Source organism: Scleropages formosus, chromosome 13 (genome assembly GCF_900964775.1).
Source record: "Scleropages formosus chromosome 13, fSclFor1.1, whole genome shotgun sequence".
Classification (NCBI taxonomy): Eukaryota; Metazoa; Chordata; class Actinopteri; order Osteoglossiformes; family Osteoglossidae; genus Scleropages; species Scleropages formosus.
In genome coordinates this window covers 11,407,648-11,431,039 of record NC_041818.1, presented here as the reverse complement: position 1 = coordinate 11,431,039, position 23,392 = coordinate 11,407,648, and the positions used below count along the sequence as shown (strand labels likewise).

The following is a 23,392-nucleotide window of genomic DNA, read 5'->3' as shown; positions in this document are numbered from 1 at the left end:
GCCAGTCCGTCACAAGGCACCCCAAGCGGGACTCGAACCCCAGACCCACCGGAGAGCAGGACTGCGGTCCAACCCACTGCGGTCCAACCCACTGCGCCACCGCACCCCCTAGGCAACTTCCAGATTCGGTTATTTAAGAAACAGACATATCACCTTTTTTCATTGTCATCGTAATATACATGTTCTTTTTTTCTGAAAGCAAGATAATATACATATTATAGGATGATATGATAATATATATATATATTATGTCTGCAACTATGCCTCTCTTTCTCCTAATGTAATGCACAAATTGTATTTTCTCTGAGATGTACGTCGCTTTGGAGAAAAGCCTCTGCTAAATGAATAAATGAAAATGAAAGAAATGATATGCTTTAGTTTTCATAACGCACCGCAACATAACTGAATAAAACACACATACACTAATTATGAATAAGTGACTAAACAACGTTTCAAGTATTCTGGGACGAATCAGGCATTCTAGAACACTGGGGGGAAGCCACCTCCTTGTTAAGCCTATCGATATATCGACAAGATAACCTAAAATAATTCATTCTCCCGCTTCACTGTAGTAAGAATTACTATCCACCATTACTGACGTTATAACGTTATAACGTCTATGGAACAGTTCAGGCGATTTTCCAATGAACTTTCATTGCACGATGATCTTTTATGAAACAGAAACGGAACTTTGCGCTTACCTTCTCGCTCGTGGGCAGAGTCTGGTTCCATTTTAAAGTGTCGGATCCACTAATACTAATAAGATCCACATCTGCTTGTTGACACGGCGCAGGGAAAACCACCACGTCACTCTTCAGTGTGTCTGAACTAAAACACACGTCGTACTGCTGAGTAGATTTAGAGTAAGACCAGCTTCCATCAGGGTGTGTGGTGATCGCTGGGGCGCTGTACCTGTTGAAATTGCTGTTTGTCCTGTGGTATTTTACAGCTATTAAACCGATTACACTCAACAAAAATATCAAGGAGACGGATATAATGGCGATAAGCAAATACAGATGTAAACTGGAAAAACTCTCCTTCTTCATCGGTCGTTGTCTGAACTGAGTTTGCAATTCATCATTACTTTCTACAACAACAATCTCGAGGGACACTGTTGCTGACAGGGAAGGATCCCCACTGTCAGAAATCAAAATGACAAGTGGATGAGTCCTCAAATCATTGTCACTCATTCGTCTCTTTGTCCTAATTTCCCCTGTGCTGGTTCCAATTCTGAACAGGTTGGATCCTTTAGGTTCAGCGATGTGGTAAGAGAGCAACGCATTATAGCCAGAGTCTGCATCCACAGCCCTGATCTTGGCCACAAAGTATCCCGCTTCAGCAGAGTATGGGATGCTCTCAGTGTTAACGGAGCCCTGGTCAGAATAGGGAGGGAGAATCCCAGGACTGTTGTCGTTTTCATCCAGGATAAAAACGTTCACGGTCATGTTGCTGCTCAGTGGTGGCATACCAGAATCCATAGCTTGGACTGCAAACTGAAACTTTTTCACCCCCTCATAGTTGAAAGACTGCCCGCTGTATATATCCCCAGTAACAGAGTTGATATTTACGACAGTAGATAGTGACATTCCTTCACTGTGATTGTCTAGCAGGGAATAAGTAACTTGTGCGTTCTCACTGGAGTCAGCATCATTTGCACTAACAGTATGAATTAGAGTCCCAGCAGGGCTGTTTTCTTTTAAATACACGTTAATCTGCGAGTCGGGAAAGCGCGGCGCATTATCATTCACATCAGAAACGTGTACAGTAATTACAGTGGTACTGGACAGAGGTGGGGTTCCCTCATCGGTAGCGGTGATGGTGACGTTGTACTGAGAAACTCTTTCTCTGTCCAGTGTCTCGTGTACTACTAATGAGTAATAGTTCTTGTAGGACGAATGCAGTTTAAACGGAAGAGAATTTTCGATATGACAATTGACAACTCCATTTTTACCACCGTCTTTGTCTGAGACTGTAATTAAAGCAATAGCAGTTCCGATTTTTGCATCTTCTCTTATTGTGCTTGTTACCGATGTTACCAGTATCTCCGGTGCGTTGTCATTCACGTCTATAACTTCAATCAAGACTTTACAGTGAGTACTCCGTGGTGGATGACCTTTGTCTTTGGCTTGTACACGTATTTCAAAAGCGGTGTGTTCCTCAAAATCAAGCTTGTCGTTGATGGTAATTTCACCAGTCTCTGGAGTAATCGAGAAAGTATCTAAAGCTTTGACATTTTCATGTTCTAGAAAAGAGTAGACGACTTCACTATTGATGCCTTCATCTAAATCTGTCGCATTAAGCTTAAGTATGGTTGTACCGGGTGAAACATTTTCAGCAACCTGAATTTTGTAGAGCTGTTTTGAAAACAGCGGATAATTGTCATTAGTGTCTTGTACATTCACGGTGATCTGTAAGGAGCTGGATCTGTGAGGTTTACCTCCGTCTACAGCAGTCAGTAGAAGGTGGATCACGGGCTGCTTCTCTCGATCTAAAGCTTTCTGCAGCACCAACTCAGCAGATACACTCTGTTCTGCACCGCTTTGTACATCCAGAGAGAAGTGCTCGTTCGGACTCAGTTTGTAGCTCTTCACTGTGTTACTACCTACATCAGCATCATTTGCCATAGGAAGTGGAAATTTTTCCCCTGGAAATCCATTTTCAAAAACATTTAATACATGATCTTTGACTGGAAATAAAGGATCATTATCGTTCACATCTGTTACAATTACCTCCACGCGATAAAGACTTAGCGGATTGTGAGCAATCGCTTCTATGTTAAGAGAGCATTTCTCAGCATCCAGACACAATTCATCTCTGTCAATTCGATCATTTACAAACAGCAAGCCGTTTTTCGTATTCACCTCAAAATACTTCTTATCGTGTCCTGACACAACCTGAAACATACGTGATTCCAGTTCCTGGATATTAAGGTTTAGATCTTTCGTTATGTTCCCAATTACTGTTCCCTTGCTCACCTCCTCAGAAACAGAATAGACAATCTGACCGCGAAATGAATCCAAAAGGCAAAAAATGATCACAAGCATCCAAGAAAGTGCGCTTTGGTCGAAAAGGCCCATTATTTTTGAAGTACAACCGAATATGGCTTCAGTTTTTTCGCTTTATTCCCGCATGTAAAAAAAAATAAATCCTCAGTTTGTGCCAAAAGCAAACATTAAAACGGTAAACCAGCGCGGTCAGCTGTGACAAAAGCTTCTGTGGCTCACGCGCACTGCGGAGGGTGGAGCCTCAGACAACCGTTCTATTTCCACGGTCTACAGTGACACCATGTGTTTCCACACTATACACTTAAGAGACACTGAAAGGCAGCCCTCTTCATAGCTATGTAATGAAACATGAACATTTGCCAATCTCTGATGAGATATCTGTTAAACTGCGTTCTTCAAATACACATCGTATTAAAACAATAAATACACATGCATTGCATTTTATGCAGAAGCTTGTCCTTTAATCATGGGGGAAAGCAAGGTCGCTCTAAACTAACAACAGCAAACATGAATTCCTAAACATGAGCATGTGCAATAACAATAATGCTGAAATTTATGAAGGAGAACATTATTCCAGAGACACTGGTTGAGTAAGAAAGGCTAAATGCAAAACGCAATGCCTATGGTGTATCAAATACTGTTTCTATAAATTAATAAACTTTTTCTCAAATGATTTTGTTTTGAGTTTAGAAAAACCTTTTTTGGACTTTTTCTACACTCCTTGTTTTACATGATTGATACATTAAAGAACTGATAGCATTAAAGGGATATGTATGATTAAAATCTGTGCAATATTAAAAACCTGTTAAACATCAAACTGATTCTTGCATCAATAACAGCAAAAAAGAAATGAAACAAGCAAATTTCATCAGTAATGCTAGTGGGACAGTAACTATGTCAATGTTTGTTAGGTCAGTACTTCAACATATCTTTGCTCTTGTAGTCGATTTGCTACTTTACAAATTACTCATATCTACAACCCCAGAAATGCTATAATCTGCTGAAAGACTTGGGTTTTCAATATATTAAAATCCTTTAAGAAAAAAAGAAATCAAACCAGAGAACTTTCTGTAAAAAAACAATAACATGTACTGTAACTATAGTAATTTTTGTGTGAAGCATATTTAGTATTTAGTGGACTGGTTTTTACTTAATCAACCTTTTTTTTCCACTCAACAGTCACACACTGCTGAACTGCAAGAAAGTACAATGTAATGAAAGAATATCGAAAAAGCGCATTACACAACAATGTACATCTGTAAAACTTTGTAAGTTGTAAGTTGTTCAAGGCAAACACCATGAAAAAAGCTTACTTTATAAAACGAAATGCATTCATTGCTTATACTTTAAATGCTCAAATGACTATAAAGACAGAATAAAGACAGATTGTGCCTGCGCAACACAATTATGCCAGTTGTGCTCTGTTTCTCATCAAAATAATTGAAAAGACAACGATGTAAATTTGCAACATTGTCTGCTTGTAGCTATAGTCAACTCGCAAAAACCACAAAATGCTAAAAACAAAATGAAATGCATTTTTACACGAAAATTCCACTGACACAAAACTAATTCATTCTTACCTTCTCACTCTTGGGGAGTGTCTGGTTCGTTTTAAAGCTGTCAGATCCATTAATACTGATTAGTTCAGCGTCAGCAGGTTGACATCCTGCAGGTGTAACTACATCACTCTTCCATGTGTCTGAGCTAAAACACACATCATACTGCTGAGTAGATTTAGAGTAAGACCAGCTCCCATCAGGGTGAGTAGTGATCACTGGGGTGCTGTACCTGTTGAAACTGCTTTCGGTCCTGTGGTATTTCAGTGCTATTAAACTGACGACGCTTAGTAAAAATATTAAGGAGACTGACGAAATACCGATGAGCAAATACAGATGTAAACTGGAAAAACTCTCCTCCTTCATCGGACGTTGTCTGTATTGGGTCTGGATTTCACCGTTACTTTCCACAACCACAACATCGATGGAAACCGTTGCTGACAGGGAAGGTTCGCCATTGTCAGAAACCAAAATGACAAGTAGATGAGTCCTCAAATCATTGTCACTCATTCGTCTCTTGGTCCTAATTTCCCCTGTGCTGGTTCCGATTCTGAACAGGTTGGATCCTTTAGGTTCAGCGATGTGGTAAGAGAGCAGCGCATTATATCCAGAATCTGCATCCACAGCCCTGATCTTGGCCACAAAGTATCCCGCTTCAGCAGAGTATGGGATGTTCTCAGTGTTAACGGAGCCCTGGTCAGAATAGGGAGGGAGAATCCCAGGACTGTTGTCATTTTCGTCCAGGATAAAAACGTTCACGGTAATGTTGCTGCTCAGTGGAGGAACACCAGAGTCTGTAGCCTCAACTCGGAACTGGAACATCTTTACCTCCTCGTAGTTAAAAACCTGCATGCTGTATATTTCCCCAGTGACAGATTTTATATTTACCATAGAAGACACCAGCATTCCTTTATAGTTTCCGTCCAGCAATGAATACGTAACTTGCGCATTTTCTTTAGCATCAGCATCAGATGCAGTCACTCTTTGCATTAGTGTCCCAGCTGGAATGTTTTCTTTGAAATACACATTAAGTTCCGAGTCCAGAAAGTGCGGCACGTTGTCATTCACATCAGAAACGTGCACGGTAATAACAGCGGTGCTGGAGAGGGGCGGGGTTCCCTCATCAATTGCTGTGAAGATGATGTTGTGTTGAGAAGCGCTCTCTCTGTCCAGCGGCTCCGCAACTACTAATGAATAATAGTTCTTGTATGCAGACTCCAGCTTAAAAGGGATACGATTATCCGTGTGGCAATTCACAACGCCATTTTTCCCTCCATCTCGATCAGAGACAGTAATTAAAGCAACCACTGTTCCAGTTTTGGCGTCCTCTCTCACAGTGCTCGTTAGAGATGTCACCGATATCTCCGGAGCGTTGTCGTTTATATCAATAATCTCAATGATAACTTTACTGTGGCTGCTACGAGGCAGAGGACTTTTATCTTTAGCTTGTACCCGTATCTCAATGGCAGAATTTTCCTCATGGTCAAGATTGCCCTTAATCGCAATTCCACCACTGTCTGGATTAATCGAGAACGTCTCCAAAGCTTTAACATTTCCATGTTCCAAAAATGAATAAATAATTTCGCCATTAATACCTTCGTCTAAGTCGGTTGCATTCAGAACAAGTATCGTTGTCCCCTGAGGAGTGTTCTCTGAAACCCTCACTTTGTACAGAGGCGTTAAAAACACCGGATTATTGTCATTAATATCGAGTACATTGACCACGACCTGTAAAGTCCCAGATCTGGGCGGCTTTCCTCCATCAACTGCAGTGAGCAGGAGTTGGATCGCAGACTGTTTCTCTCTGTCTAAAGCTTTTTGTAGCACCAACTCGGGTGACGCACTCTGTTCTCCGCCGCTCTGCACATCCAGAGAGAAGTGTTCATTTGGACTCAGTCTGTAGCTCTTTACCGCGTTACTGCCCACATCCGCATCATCCGCCATCGGGAGTGGAAATCTGTCCCCAGGGGAGGCATTTTCAACGATATTTAGAGTGTGACCTTTTGCGAGGAAGGAAGGCGAATTATCATTAACGTCTACAACATCAACTTTAACGCGATAGAGATTCAGCGGATTGTGAGCGATCACTTCTAAATTAAGAGAGCATTTCAGAGCATCCGAGCACAGCTCCTCTCGATCTATTCGATCATTCGCATATAACAATCCGTTTTTGGCATTTACCTCGAAATACTTCTTGCTGTCTCCCGACACAACCTGGAACATACGGGATTCCAGCTCATGAACATTAAGATTTAGGTCCTTTGTTACATTCCCAATAACTGTTCCGTTGTTTACCTCCTCGGAGACCGAATATACAATCTGACCGTAGCATAAATCCATTAATGACATAATCAACACCCACTGTACCAAACGGGGCTTCTGCTGGTTGAAAATTCCCATTGCTATTCGTCGATCATCGGACAGGTCTGGGTGGAGATCTGTCAGCAATAATACTTTTACATTTACTGCCTTTAAATAGAAATCACACCGCTGACTGCGTATTTTCTACGGAGAACCAATGTACTGCTGAGGGAGGAGCGACAAAAAAGCTGATCTCCTGAAGCTGCTCTATTTCTCCTGTCAATAGTGACACCGTGTGATTCGAAAGCAACCATTCATAACGTTATACTGCGTGTAAGAAGTATTCTGCAGTTACAGTTGTGTATAAAGTATATATACAGAATACTGTTCTTTTGGCTTTATTTTGTCCACTTAAACACTTCAAAACAGCTTACCTCTTTCTTGTCATTAATTTTCAAAGCTCACTTCAGGTATGAAATTCTGATGGTTTCACACACACACACACACACACACAGACAAGCAGAAGCTGCTTGTCCCAGGCAGGGGTCACAGCAAGCCGGAGCATAACCTGGCTATGCAGGGCGCAAGGCTGGAGTGGGAGGGGACACACCCAGGACAGGACGCCAGTCCATCACAAGGCAACCCAAGCAGTACTCGAATGCCAAACCCACCAGAGAGCGGAACCCAGCCAAACCCGCTGTGCCAAAGCACCCACCTCTGATGGTTTCACTTGTTCTTTAAACATATTTTCATCATAGATATGCTGTCGGTTGCTTTGTGGGCGTGGACATGACACATATGTAGTAGTGACAATTTAGGGTGACCAACTAGCCTAAAAAACATGTATTCGGACTATGGGAGGAAATTCATAGAAACACAGGAAGAACATGAAAACTACACACAAGATGAATTTGGATATAACCCAAGCTGAGTAACACAGCTAAGGGATAAAAGCCATGCTGAGTCACGCAGTTCAGGGAGACACCAGCACTATCCACGTTGCCACCATGGCACCAGAACAACAGCCAGTGACACTCGCAATCTTCTTTGCAGTAATAGATCGGCTCTTGCTGAGTTACGTTTGACAACATCCATCACGTTTGCTAGATTCCCTGTTAGAATTTTGGTAACCATGATCCTCATATGGACAATCCAAACAATGGCAGTTTGTTCAGTGATTTCTTTTGTCTTTACTGTTCTGTTTCATTTTTGCCATTAAAGGTTGAATTAATACATCAGCACTGAGTACCATACGAATGTTTGTTTTTGTTTGTTTGCTAATTGTATGTCTCATAAGATTTAAAAAAGCACTGCATTACAAATGTACATTACATAGTAATTAATGAAAGAAACTTGTGCACTTTTTTTTATGATACGTAATGTGTAATACGTACTGTCCTTACAGCACCAGCCAGTGTTTTAGGACCATGAATAGTCCACTTTCCACATCATTTCAGGCACAGATTCAGCATCACTGATAGCGCCATCATCCTGCATCACCAACTAGAGGTACAGCATTAATTCCAACAGGTGGCAAATCATTCTGAGCCGAACAAGCACTGTTACAAGATGTAACGATCTGATGAATGAGGGTGTAGCAATCCTACATTTACACTTACATACATTTATTTATTTTGCTGATGCTTTTCTCCAAAGGGACTTCCAATATTAAGCTAATAATTTTTTACCCATTTATACAACTGGGTTATTCTACTGGAGCAATTTAGGGTAAGTACACTGCTCAAGTGTACTACAGCTGGAGGTAAAACTCAAACCTGTGACCTTTAGGTCCAAAGATAACAGCTCTTACCACTCTGCTACCAGCTGTTCCTATCTTACTCATCCTACTATTTACTTCCAAGCAAAGAAGGCCTATATGCTTCAAGAATGTGAGCAATAAGGAGAATACTCACAGCCTTAACAGAAATTCTATATTGAATTAGTTTCCAGTGATGAACAACCTCTTCTACCGAAGGCTGGCCATAATCCTTGTACCTGCCTAATGACCAGCCAGAAGAATGTACCAGAATTTCTCCAGCTCAAAACTTTATCCTGATAACAAACACAGACGGCAGAGACCATCACTTGGCTTAAGTCTCTTCAACTGAGTCAGAGTGATAATGAAAACACGTTATTAAACAAATTCCATGATGACTCTAAAAACAGTATAACACTGAAGAAGTATTATATTATATAGTTAAAGGACATTTTGAAAGGGAACATTATTATACCTTTAATAAATGCAGTAGTTAAAAAATCAGAATTGAGAAATACTTTCCTGTTACAATTTCTTTGGTCCAGACCATATGCTGGAAGCCAAGGGTGTGAGACATGGCAAACCCTGCCCAAAATCACCCACACTCATTCACTGACAAATACACAGCACAGGCAATATAGAGTAATTATTTTACCTGAAACGGGTATCTTCGGGCTGCGGAACTAACATGAGGTGAACTCTGCACAGAAAAAATCAGAACCAAACCATGCCCCAATGCACAGCCCAGGAGAACTACCCTTTGTGCAACCACACCATTCAGTGTCAGCTCTAACTTTAAAAACCATCATATGTAATGCAAGACAAATGAGACAAAAAGCAATAAGAAAATCGGAATGGGAAAGAGATGTTCAGACAGAACTGCCATTTAATCTGCTACTAAAACACTATGGATAAATCTGATGATATAAAATTCATAATTAGTACTGCAGAAAACTCAGCCCTCTTACCTTCTGAGTGTTAGGTAGAGTATGGTTCCACTTTGAAGTGTCAGCTCCATTAATACTGATAAGATCTGCTTCTGTCTGTGGGCATGATGCAGGTAAAACTACCACATCACTCTTCAGTGTGTCTGAGCTAAAACACACGTCGTACTGCTGAGTAGATTTAGAGTAAGACCAGCTTCCATCAGGGTGTGTGGTTTTCACTGGGGCACTAAAACTACATTGTGTCTTGTGGCATTTTATAGCTATTAAACTGGTCAAACTGAGGAAAAATATCAATGAAACAGATACAATTCCAATTAACAAATACAGATTTAAAATGGAAAAATGCTGCTTCACACGTGGCTGTTTGAATTTTGGAGGGATTTCTCTGTTATTTTCCACAACCAGAATATCAATAGATACTGTTGCTGAAAGAGAAGGATCTCCATTGTCAGAAATCAAAATGACCAGCGGATGAGTCTTCAAGTCCTTGTCATTCAATCGTCTCTTGGTTCGTATTTCCCCTGTGCTTGTTGCAATTTTGAAGAGGGTCGATCCTTTAGGTTCAGCGATGTGGTAAGAGAGCAGTGCATTGTATCCAGAATCTGCATCCACAGCCCTGATCTTGGCCACAAAGTATCCCGCTTCAGCAGAGTATGGGATGCTCTCAGTGTTAACGGAGCCCTGGTCAGAATAGGGAGGGAGAATCCCAGGACTGTTGTCATTTTCGTCCAGGATAAAAACGTTCACGGTCATGTTGCTGCTCAGGGGAGGAACACCAGAGTCTGTAGCCTGAACTCGGAACTGTAATATTTTTACCTCTTCGTAGTTCAAAGGTTGTGTGCTATATATCTCCCCAGTGACAGAATTTATATTTAGCATAGTAGATACCACTCCTTTACTCTTGTTGTCCAACAAGGAATACATAATTTGTGCATTTTCTTTGGCATCAGCATCCACTGCACTAACGGTTTGTATAAGTGTCCCAACTGGACTGTTTTCTTGTAAATACATGCTGATCTGTGGATGTGGAAAGCTTGGCGCATTGTCATTTACATCAGAAACCTGTATAGTAAAAACACTGGTACTGGAAAGAGGTGGGGTTCCCTCATCTGTAGCTGTGATGGTGACATTGTAATGAGAAGTGCTTTCTCTGTCCAATGGCCCGTTAACTAATAATGAATAATAGTTCTTATAGGAGGATTGTAGCTTAAAAGGGGATTCAGAAATTTTACAGTTCACAGCTCCGTTTTTCCCTCCATCTACATCTAAGACCGTAATTAAAGCAACCGCAGTTCCGATTGTTGCGTCCTCTCTCACTGTGCTAGTTAGTGATGTAACCGATATTTCTGGAGCATTGTCATTCATATCAATTATCTCAATGAGCACTTTACAGTGGGTACTTCGAGGAGACTGGCCTTTGTCCTTAGCTTGTACCCGTATTTCAAACGCAGCGTTTTCCTCGTAGTCAAGATTACCTTTAACTGAAATTTCACCAGTCTCTTGATTAATTGTGAAGCTCTCTAAAGCTTTAGCATTTCCGTGTTTTAAAAATGAAAACACTATTTCACCGTTAATACCCTCGTCTAAATCGGTTGCATTGAGAACAATTATTTTTGTGCCTTGGGGAATGTTCTCGGAAACCCTGACTTTGTACAGAGGCTTTGAAAATACGGGATTATTGTCATTAATATCCAGCACATTGACAATGATCTGTAATGTCCCGGTTTTGGGAGGTTTTCCTCCGTCTACAGCAGTGAGCAGAAGATGGATCACAGACTGTTTCTCTCTGTCTAAAGGCTTCTGCAGCACTAACTCAGCGGAGACGCTCTGTTCTTCACCGCTCTGCACATCCAAAGAAAAGTGTTCATTCGGACGCAGTTTGTAGCTCTTTACCCCGTTACTGCCCACATCTGCATCATCCGCCATCGGGAGTGGAAATCTGTCCCCGGTAAAAGTGTTTTCAGAAATGTTTAATGTATGACTTTTCACGGGAAAATAAGGTGCATTATCGTTTATATCCAGAACATTTACTTCAATACGAAAAATATTTAGAGGATTGTGCGCTATCGCTTCTAAATTAAGGGAACATTTCAGAGCTTCCAGACACAGCTCCTCTCTGTCGATTTTGTCGTTCACAAATAATAAACCGTTTTTGGCATTTACCTCAAAATACTTCTTGTTGGTCAAAGACGCTATCTGAAATGTACGGGATTCCAGTTCTTGGATGTTAAAATTAAAATCTTTCGATATATTCCCAACCACCGTTCCCTTGCTCGCCTCCTCGGTGACCGAATACACGATCTGTCCGCGGTACGATTCCACCAGGTTGAACAGCAGCACGAAGAGCATCCAAAAGATTCCCATTTTGTCAGAACAATTACTGCTATAATCTCATAAGACACGTAAAATGTGTAGCATTCACTTTAAGATGATATCCTTTCTTCTTGAGCACAAGGCCTGTATGGATTTGTCTAAACTGATTTCAAAGAAAAGCTTCCACGGCTTCCACGCGATCCACTGAGGGTGGAGCCCCAGAAAACAATAGGAACCATTTGGTTTCGCTGGTAACAGTGACGCCCTGTGCTTTTGAAGGGTACAAACCTGCAGGAATGACTGTATTATTACTAACAGGGTATATTTTCTTCACCGATACAATAAGCATAATTAAATATTTTGTTTATCAGCCGGGGGGGTGCGGTGGCGTAGTGGGTTTGACCGGGTCCTGCTCTCCTGTGGATCTGGGGCTCGAGTCCCGCTTGGGGTGCCTTGCGACGGAGTGGCGCCCCGCCCTGGGTGTGTCCCCTCCCCCTCCAGCCCTACGCCCTGCGTTGCCGGGCTAGGCTCCGGCTCCACCGCGACCTCGTATGGAATAAGCGGTTCAGAAAGTGTGTGTGTGTGTGTGTGTGTGTGTGTGTGTGTGTGTGTGTTTATCAGCCAAAAAAAGACATCCAAATGTTACACGTAATATCGGGTAGCTCAACTGTGACTAAAGGGCTACCGGAGAGGGTTCGAAACCATGCAAGTTCAAGAAGACCTTAGCAAATGAGGACAAGTCCAAAACCAGACTCTAACATACACATTTTTTTCAAGAACAGCGAAAAATACGGTCTGGGTGAAGACAATGTATATTTGATTGACTATTTAATCTAGCAGGCAAAGGCTTTGACATAAATCGTTTATTTTACATATTATAGAACATGCTCTGCTGTTTTTATCGCACACAAAATACCTCATATGTACCTGAAAAACAAAGCTGACGTCTTGTCGGTTAAATATTTATTTTAACATTTCATATGGGAGCCGAATTGTACTGTACTATTAGAACTCACACATAAACTACGTAGAATGACAATTACATGTATTCGCTTAGCTGACCCGTTTCTCCAAAACGACTTACAATGTTCACCTAGTTAGTCACCCATTTAAATAAAAATTTTCTCGTCGCAAAATAGAAGGAAATTTGTGAGATGTGACAAAGTAATTCAAATACTTCATTGCTCCAGTCTTCAGATATCTATCAAAACGTAAAATATTTAAATATTTAAATACTGCAATACACTGCTGATACTTGTGCACTACTACAATGAATTACAGGAGAACTTAAAGTTTTAAATCTTACCTTCTCGCTCTTTGGAAGTGTTTGGTGTAGTTTCATATTCTCAGTTCCATCAATATTGATTAAATCCGCGTCTGCTGGAGGACACGACGTGGGCCAAACGACTACATCACTCTTCAGTGTGTCTGAACTGAAACAGACGTCATACTGCTGAGAAGATTTACAGTAAGACCAGCTTCCATCAGGGTTTGTGGTGATCACTGGGGCCCTGTATCCGCTGAATCCATTGTCAGCGCTGCGGCATTTTAGAGCTACTAAACTGACGATGCTCAGTAAAAATATCACGGAGACTGATACAATGGCGATAAGCAGATATAGATGCAAACTAGAAAAATTTGATTCTTTCATTGGTCGTGGTCTTAATGGTACTTCGATTTCACCGTTACTCTCAACAACCACAACATCGATTGACAACGTTGATGACAGGGAAGGATCTCCACTGTCAGAAATCAAAATGACCAACGGATGAGTCCTCAAGTCATTGTCACTCATTCGTCTTTTAGTCCGAATCTCTCCGGTGCTGGTTCCGATTCTGAACAGGTTAGATCCTTTAGGTTCAGCGATGTGATAAGAGAGCAGCGCGTTATATCCAGAATCTGGGTCCACAGCCCTGATCTTGGCCACAAAGTATCCCGCTTCAGCAGAGTATGGGATGCTCTCAGTGTTAACGGAGCCCTGGTCAGAATAGGGAGGGAGAATCCCAGGACTGTTGTCATTTTCGTCCAGGATAAAAACGTTCACGGTCATGTTGCTGCTCAGCGGAGGAACACCAGAGTCTGTAGCCTGAACTCGGAACTGGAACGTCTTTATCTCCTCGTAGTTAAAACTCTGCATGCTGTATATTTCCCCAGTAGCAGAGTTAATATTCACCATTGTAGATATCGGTAACTCTTTACTGTTAAGCTCCAAAAGTGAATATGTAACTTGTGCGTTTTCATTCGCATCCTCATCCAACGCGGTAACAGTTTGTACGAGTGCTCCAACTGGACTGTTCTCTCGCACAAAAATACTGAGATCTGAGTCGGGAAAGCGCGGCGCGTTGTCATTTACATCAGAAACGTGAACAGTAATAACACTGGTGCTGGAAAGAGGTGGGGTTCCCTCATCAGTTGCGATGATAGTGACGTTATACTGAGAAATGCGCTCTCTGTCCAGTTGCCCGTCAACTACTAGTGAATAATAGTTTCTATATGATGACGAAAGCTTAAAAGGAATTTTCCCAAGTATTAGACACTTCACGATACTATTTTTACCACTGTCTTTATCTGATACCGTTATTAAAGCTACTGCAGTTCCATTATTTGAATCTTCCTTCACAGTGCTTGAAAGTGAAGTCACCAGTATTTCTGGTGCATTGTCATTGGCATCTAAGACTTCTACCAGCACTTTACAATGTGAGATCATAGGAGATAGGCCTCTGTCCTGGGCTTGGACGCGAATTTCAAAAGCTGATGTCTCTTCGTAATCAATGTAATCCTTTACTATGATTTCTCCGGTTGTGGAATTTATTTCAAAAATATTAAAAATATTTTTATCTCCATGTGTGCTAAATGAGTACAAAATTTCCCCGTTCAGACCTTGGTCCAAATCTGTTGCGTTAAGCTGTATTATTCGTGATCCACGAGGAACATTTTCCAATACGCTAACTTTATAAAGTGACTTGCTGAAAACAGGACTGTTATCATTGTTATCCAACACATTTACCACGATCTGTAACGTTCCGGATCTCGGAGGTTTCCCCCCATCGACAGCAGTGAGCAGAAGCTGAATCACAGACTGTTTCTCTCGATCTAAAGGTTTCTGCAGCACTAATTCAGCAGATACAGCAGATTCGCCGCCGCTCTGTACATCCAGAGAAAAGTGTTCATTTGGACTCAGTTTATAGCTCTTTAGCGAATTACCGCCCACGTCTGCGTCATGGGCACTAAGCAAAGGAAAACGAGCACCTGGAAACGTAGATTCTGAAATGTTAATGTTCTGAGAATCCATCGAGAAGACAGGAGAGTTATCATTAATGTCCAGGATATTAATTTCAACACGGTATAAATTCAGTGGAAGCTGTGCGATCGCTTCCAGTTCTACACAGCATCGCTGGGTACTTGAGCACAATTCTTCTCTGTCGATTCTGTCATTCACAAATAACACGCCGGTTTTCAAATTTACCTCGAAGTATTTCTTCTTGTATCCAGACACTACCTGAAACAACCGTGTCTCCAGTTCATTCACGTTTAGGTTCAAATCCTTAGCCACATTGCCGACAAATGTTCCCTTGGTCACCTCCTCTTGGATAGAATATAATATCTGTCCGCTCACCAAATCCCAGCAGAAAAGAAGAAGCGAAAGACAAACCGACAAGGATTCTATGAGGCGCCACGATGTCATTGTTACCTCATTACAGCAATCGTGCGCTTCTCCAGTTATCGTCGTCAGGTGCAGTAGATGAATATCAAGTTAAACAAAGGCCCAGAAACCAAATTTAAACAAAATGAAGGCAAAAAAAATAGAGATCCAGTGTGTCTATTAGTCTCGATAGAACAAAGCTTTCCTTCTGCTGGCATCTGCAAACACTGAGAAGGAGGAGCCTGGAGACACCAGTTCGTATTTTTCACTCCGATGGTCAACAGCGACACCGCGTGACACATGAATGCTGCCATTACCTTCTGTGTTTCCACATGCAGGCCAAGACAACCAGTACTTACTTAAATCATAGAAACTAAGCCTTCTAATGAAGTGTTCGTAATAAACAGCTGAAGGATCAACGAGCAGTATAGGGTATAAAAACCAGAATCAGACATGACGCAGTTTGAAGTTTGATTTCTACTTCCCTGGCTGGTACAATTTTGGCAAAGGGGAGAGGTGAAATAAGATGGGACAAGAATACATCTGTTCCCACAATGACTCTAATGAGTGATCTGCAAAGAAAATAGTCTACTAAACGAATAAATGTAAATGTAATTAGTTACAAACAAAAATTAAAAGTTTCAGTGTAGTTTTCATCCACACCATAGTGCTGAAACTAATCAGAGATATTAGAGTTATTGGAGTCTGGATTGGAGTTATTAATGATGTACACCCGTCAGACCGTTCCACAGTTCTTATCCTTTTATATCTTAGTGCAAGCTTTGATACCACTGATTACAGCATTCTGTCAAACAGGATGGAGACCTGGGTCTATCTGGCACTGTACATAAATGGTTTGGCTCATGTATCACAAATAGATTTATTTATGTATTCTTTGACAACTCCACTCCCTCTTATTAAGTAAAGTATGGAATATCTCAATACTCAAGTAGTACACTATCTTAGTGTTATCACCAATACTCATTTAATTACACTGTATATGCTCAATTTATGTAATAACCAAAACTTTAATCCAATTTTTTTTCTCCTATGCCAATGAAAGGCAACTCTACCTATCCATGAAGTTGACAAACACGTACATTGTCTGAAACTGCTGGTCCCGAGCAAGGTCGCAGTGAGCCGGAGCCTAACTCGGCAATACAGGGCGCAAGGCTGGAAGGGGAGGAGACACACCCAGGACAGAGCTCCAGTCCGTCTCAAGGCACCCCAAGCAGGACTTGAACCCCAGACCCACCGATGAGCAGGACCTGGCCAAATCCGTTGCATCACCGCACCCCCCAGTTGCCCAACATATTCTGTATAAAGCACTGGCCTGTCTGTGTATAGATTATCTCTCATTCAGAGACAGACAGACATTTTACTTTTGAGACACTATGTATGTACATTTGCGGTGGCGCAGTGGGTTGGACTGCTGTCCGGTGGGTCTGGGGTTCAAGTCCCGCTTGGGGTGCCTTGCGACAGACTGGCGTCCCGTCCTGGGTGTGTTCCCTCCCCCTCTGGCCTTACGCCCCTGTGTTCCCGGGTAGGCTCCGGTTCCCCGTGACCCCGTATGGGACAAGCGGTTCTGAAAATGTGTGTGTGTGTGTGTATGTACATTGCAACACACTGCCTCAGATCAGCTCCCCTTTTCAAGTCGTCTAAAATGTGACAGCAGGCTATAACTAGCACAAAAATATAATCATATCACTGCCTGTCAGTCATCTAATACCCCAAATTACCTATAAGGATCTTAAAGGATTACCAGTATTTTACCTCACCAAGCTCATTATATGCAATTCATGCCAAATAATAATTTAATAAAAACAAAAATAATTAAAAATAAAAATATAATTCTCTTCACTTAAGACAACAGCCCACCGAAAGTCCCCAAAACATTTTTGAAACCTGTAGGTGGCAAAGCATTTAGCTACATGGAACCCTAAACTGTGGAATAATTTACCAATCTGTATGAAAGATGGCCCATCAGTTTCAAAATTTAAAACTAGGCTGAAGACACATTACCTTACATTTGTTTCTCAACCAGACTAGTGATTCACTCTACGTCCCTCCTCTCATGCCTTTGTTTTTGGATATCTCACATAGCTGATCTCACATAGTTAATACTTGGGCTTATAACTGCTTCTTCTTCATCTTTCTGCAGCATCATGCTGCATTTTTGAATCCATCACCTGAGTCATCTTGAAAGCCCCTGAAAATAACCAATACTGATGCCAACAAGATGGTACCTGAGACCACTGGATGATGGTTTATTTCCACGCTGACTATTTCTACTGTGGTCAACACAAATTAATTTCTTAGCAATTTTATCACCCCAAGCACATATCAGGCACATTTTAACACATAGGAATTCACTCCAAAGGTGGGAAGCCACCAGTTATTTGACCCCCCAGCTGTTTAATATTCTCCCAGTTCCTTGTCCTTGGATATTAATGTTTTCCTTTCCTAAGCTTTAAGATGGCTTATTTATGAACAGTACACAGTAAACTGTTTTCATCTCCAGGGCTCTGTGTCACTTTGTTGAGAGGAGTGCTAAAATAAACTGAACTGAATTAAACAATCATTGAAGGTTATACACACACATTGTCTGATACCGCTTGTCCCATGTGGGGGTTGCAGGGAGCCGGAGCCTAACCTGGCAACACAGGGCATAAGGCTGGAGGGGGAGGGGACACAACCAGGATGGGATGCCAGTCTGTCGCATGGCACCCCAATCAGGACTCAAACCCCAGACCCACCGGAGAACAGGACCCAGTCCACCCCACTGCGCAACCGCACCCCCTTGGAAGGTAATACATATTAATTTAAAGTTAACTGTCATTCTTTTTAAAGTGTCACTTTAGGAAGAAAATCTGTAATCTTGCCACTGTCATTCTGTCTGTGCTGTGGAAGTTCCTGTCACCAAGACAAATTCCTTGTATGTGTGAACATACTTGGCAATAAAGCTCGTTCTGATTCTGATTCTGATTCAGTATTAAATGACACATATAGAATATGCACAACAAAGTAGTACACAACAGACAAACTGAGGTATTACTGTCACGCCCCAGACCACACTCCAGCAGACCAGGCAAGCACACCTACACTAAAGGGAGGCATAAAAGCAGCTCCACCATCCACACCGCTCACAGAATCTCATTGAGAGAACTATCTACCCTGCCCCGACCCTGCACCTCCCCCCCCCCCGGTTTGAACCTACGCTCAGACCCTCGACTTAGATTTCAGATATGCCTCACGAATAATGTTCATGGCTTCATCTTCAACTTTCGCTGCGTCACCTGACCTGGAGTTCAATCCCTGTGAGGTTTACCCGCAGAATTTCTGTACACATCACTTTCTTTTTACCATTCAAAAATCATCTTCTACAAATATTTAACAATATTTTAAAGGACTTTTTTTCTTGTAAACAACACATTGTACTGCTTCCCTTATAGGGTGTATTAGAAAGGTTATTTAAAAGAGAAGAAATCTAGGCATTGTTTAAAAAAAAATGAAACTGTACCAATAGTGAAAAATGGCTAAGATTTGAGACCAACACATAAAAATTGTTACAAAATACATGTACATAATCAGAGTGTAAAAATTATCCTAATCTCAGTGGAAACAAAACCACTGAAGAAGAAGTTAAATTACAAATTTATTACCTCCACCCCTAATCTGCACACCTAGTAATAAAATGCAAAGTATTATAATTTCAACATTATACACTGAAATGTTCAAGTGCAGCTTTATGTCTTCAAGGTCTAGGTAAAATTTGAACAAAATGTGTTTAGAAAGTCATCTACGCGAATCTAGTGTCAACCTAATTCAGCAAAGGAATTACGCTATCTCTCAGTACAGTGTTTGCTGAAGTTAAACGGACCCTGGATGATACGGCTTAAGTCTATGTTCTCTGCTTAAAAGTAAAGTGCCCAAAAGGTTTTTTCTGAATTCAACGTCAGGTACTGCCTATTGAACACATAGACAACATCCTTTAATTGATTTAAAAATGTAATTAGACAATACCTGTAAAGTCAAAAAAGTTAGCAGTCTGGAAGGGTTCTAAAGCAGTTTCTAATGCACTAGGGCTCCACCAATCCACAATGAGTGCTATGTTCTCCAAATGGCAATCTCCTGACAGAGCAGTGAATTTTCCCAAGCCATGCCAAATTTCATCAATGGCACAGCCTAAAATCATGCAGGAAGTCAGAAAGGAGCCTAAAAAAGCACCCAAAGCCTGCCTCAGATAAGGTTACTGTTTATGACTCCACTATTTTTTATGTTTTCTGAATCATATTTATTGTTTCTTAAGCATCTGTAATTAATGCATGTGGACGTAATAAGGAGAATGAGATATTTCTTAACTATGCAATGCTAATGTATATCGGAGACCTAGTTTTCAACTTGTTTACGCCGACTTTGCATTAGTTACAGCTTACCTGAATCGCACATTTCTTGCTAGTCTCGTAAACGTGTAAGTGTCAAACTCCGTTCCGTTTACTTGGCTCATAAAAACAAGGACGTGATTAAAGTAACGCTAGTGGTGATAATCTAGGAGTGAGCTGAACTCTTACCTTTTCTGCTTTGGGTAGAGTTTGATTCCGTTGAAAAGTGTCAGTTCCATTAACGCTGATTAGATCTGCGTCAGCTGTTTGGTGGATCCCAGGAAAAACCATAACGTCACTCTTCAGTGTGTCTGAACTAAAACACACGTCGTACTGCTGAGTAGATTTAGAGTAAGACCAGCTTCCATCAGGGTGTGTGGTGATCGCTGGGGCGCTGTACCTGTTCAAGCTGTTGTCTGTTCTGTGGCATTTTAGTGCTATTAAACTGACGACGCTTAGTAAAAATATTACCGACACAGATACAATAGCGATGAGCAAATACAGATGCAAACTGGAAAAACTCTCCTCCTTCATCGGTCGCTGTCTGAACGGAGTCTGAGTTTCATCGTTACCTTCCACAACCACAACATCGATGGAAACCGTGGATGACAGAGAAGGTTCTCCACTGTCAGAAACCAAAATGACCAATGGATGAGTTCTCAAGTCATTGTCACTCATTCGTCTTTTAGTCCGAATCTCTCCGGTGCTGGTTCCGATTCTGAACAGGTTGGATCCTTTAGGTTCAGCGATGTGATAAGAGAGCAGCGCATTGTATCCAGAATCTGCGTCCACAGCCCTGATCTTGGCCACAAAGTATCCCGCTTCAGCAGAGTATGGGATGCTCTCAGTGTTAACGGAGCCCTGGTCAGAATAGGGAGGGAGAATCCCAGGACTGTTGTCATTTTCGTCCAGGATAAAAACGTTCACGGTCATGTTGCTGCTCAGTGGAGGAACACCAGAGTCTGTAGCCTGAACTCGGAACTGAAACATCTTTACCTCCTCGTAGTTAAAAATCTGCATGCTGTAAATATCCCCAGTAGCAGAGTTTATATTCACCGTGCTAGATATCGGCAATTTTTTGCCGTTGTTATTATCGAACAGTGAATATGTAATTTGTGCATTTTCGTTCGTATCAGCATCCACCGCAGTAACAGTTTTCATTAGTGTTCCAAATGGGCTGTTTTCTTTTAAATAAACACTAATTTCTTTATCAGGAAAGCGCGGTTCATTGTCGTTCACATCGGAAACGTGCACTATTATAACACTGGTGCTGGAGAGAATCGGGGTTCCTTTATCAGTAGCTGTAATGGTAACATTGTACTGCGAAAATCTTTCTCTGTCCAGCGGCCCATCAACTACTAACGAGTAATAATTCTTATAGGAGGACTGTAGCTTGAAAGGAGTGGCTCCTGTAAGCACACATTTCAAATCCCCATTTTTTCCACTGTCTTTGTCTAACACTGTAATCAGAGCGACAACTGTTCCAGGTTCCGCGTCCTCCTTAACAGGGCTCATAAGGGATGTCACTGTGATTTCAGGAGCATTGTCATTCATGTCAATAACTTCTATTAAAATTTTACAATGTGAACTACGCGGTGAATGCCCCCGATCTTTTGCCTGGGCGCGGATTTCGTATGCACTGCTTTCCTCGTAGTCCAAATTACCTTTAACAGTAACTTCTCCGGTCTGCGAGTTGATGTCAAAAATATCAAGTGAAGTTAAACTACCACGTCCCGCAAAAGAATACACGATTTCACCGTTCACTCCTTCGTCAAGGTCTGTAGCGTTAAGAGTGAGTATTTTAGCCCCAGCAGGAGTGTTCTCAGAAACATTAACCTTATAAAGAGATTTACTAAATACCGGCGTATTATCGTTCACATCAATTACGCACACAATTACCTGTAAAGTCCCCGATCTAGGAGGTTTTCCTCCATCGAAAGCAGTCAGCAAAAGATGGATTACAGGCTGCTTCTCACGGTCTAAAGCTTTATGTAACACTAACTCAGCAGATACGCTTTGCTCTCCACCGCTTTGCATATCCAGAGAGAAATGCTCATTTGGACTCAGTTTGTAGCTCTTCACTGTATTACTGCCCATATCAGTATCTATAGCGACTGGAAGCGGGAACCTCTCACCAGGAAATGCATATTCAGTTATATTTATTACGTGCGATATCTCCAAGAAGAAAGGTTCATTGTCGTTGATGTCAATAATATTCACATCAATACGCTGAATACTCATTGGACGGTTCAATACTGCCTCCAAATTTAGGGAGCATTTTGCCAAATTGGGACAAAGATCCTCTCTGTCTATTCTTTCATTAACGAAAAGAACACCAGATTTCAAATTGACACCGAAATACCTTTTGTTAGAGCCCGTGACAATGTGAAACCCACGCGATTCCAGGTCTTGTGCGTTTACGTTCAAATCTTTGGCAATGTTTCCAACAAAGGTACCCTTTTCAACCTCTTCTAAAACAGAATACGCAATTTGAGAGGCACAGTGGCGTGCTAAACAAAGAAGAATACACAACATCCATCTTCTTTGTGTTGAGAGGCCCATCGCTGTCCTGGTGGTCATCGATTAGCTACGACAGCTTATTTCATTCCCACAGAGCAGCCACGCGTTGAAGTCCAAAAAACATCGAAAGAGATCAGATGTAGTGATATCTTTTCCGGCCATATTACACCAACATTACGCGTCTAACTTCTTCACAGCGATCCGTATGCTGCTTTTCTACCCAGAGGAGTGGTCTGTGGTGTTACAGACCATACGCACGTTGCCGGTCTGCAGCGACACCACGTGTTTATTTTTCATTCTTAGCGACTTTCAAAATATGGGAATGTGCAATACACATCTCAAAATCTGTTACAGGTTATATAACAAATATATTTGCTATAGAGAGAGTATATTGAAAGTGTACAACCTCAGTTCCAAAAAAGTTGGGACAAAATTGAAAAAGCTAACAAAAAAACAAAAAGAGATTTGTAAATTTACTTTGACTTGTACTCAAACAACAACAGTATAGGACAAGGTATTTCATGTTTTACCTCATCACCTGCATTGTTTGTTGATGATACATGTTCATTCTGAAATTGATGCCTGCAACACATTCCAAGAAAGTTGGGACAGTTGAGTGTTTACCACCGTGTAGCATCACCATGTCTTTTAATAACGCTTATGCGTTTGGGCACTGAAGACACCGGTTGGTTCAGTTTAGCAAGCAGAATTTTCCCCCATCAATCCACGATGAAGGTCTTCACCTGCGCAACTGTACAGGGCTTCCCTGCTGTATTTTGTGCTTCATAATGCGCCACTCGTTCTCAGTCGGACATCGGTCAGGACTGCAGGCGGGCTAGTATAGTAGCTGCAATCTCTTTTTATGCAGCCATGCACTTGTAATCCAGGCAGATTGTGGTTGGTTTTGTGCTGCTGGAAAATCCAGGGGTGTCCCTGAAAAAGAGGGCACCTGGACAGCAGCATATGTTG

The 23,392-nt window shown here is 41.6% G+C and overlaps 2 protein-coding genes across 6 annotated transcripts in view; both read right to left on the bottom strand.

The window, feature by feature from the left end:
- The window catches only part of LOC108925319 (protocadherin alpha-C2-like), a 110,915-nt gene that overhangs the window by 65,263 nt on the left and 22,260 nt on the right, over window positions 1–23,392 (bottom strand). Inside the window, exon 1 of one of the 5 annotated variants that reach the window (XM_029257252.1) lies at window positions 20,093–22,629. The exons of 2 other annotated variants lie outside the window; for them this stretch is intronic. In XM_029257252.1, the coding sequence (XP_029113085.1) occupies window positions 20,093–22,483 (2,391 nt within the window). In that variant the 5' untranslated portion in view covers window positions 22,484–22,629. Of the gene's footprint in view, window positions 1–701; window positions 3,147–13,184; window positions 15,727–20,092; window positions 22,630–23,392 lie in introns of those variants that run through there. 2 more of the 5 variants (XM_029257254.1, XM_029257255.1) reach the window with 2 other exon arrangements.
- LOC108925274 (protocadherin alpha-8-like) lies at window positions 4,571–6,961 on the bottom strand. The gene has a single exon (XM_018737100.2). The coding sequence runs from the start codon at window positions 6,959–6,961 to the stop codon at window positions 4,571–4,573; it is 2,391 nt and encodes a 796-aa protein (XP_018592616.2).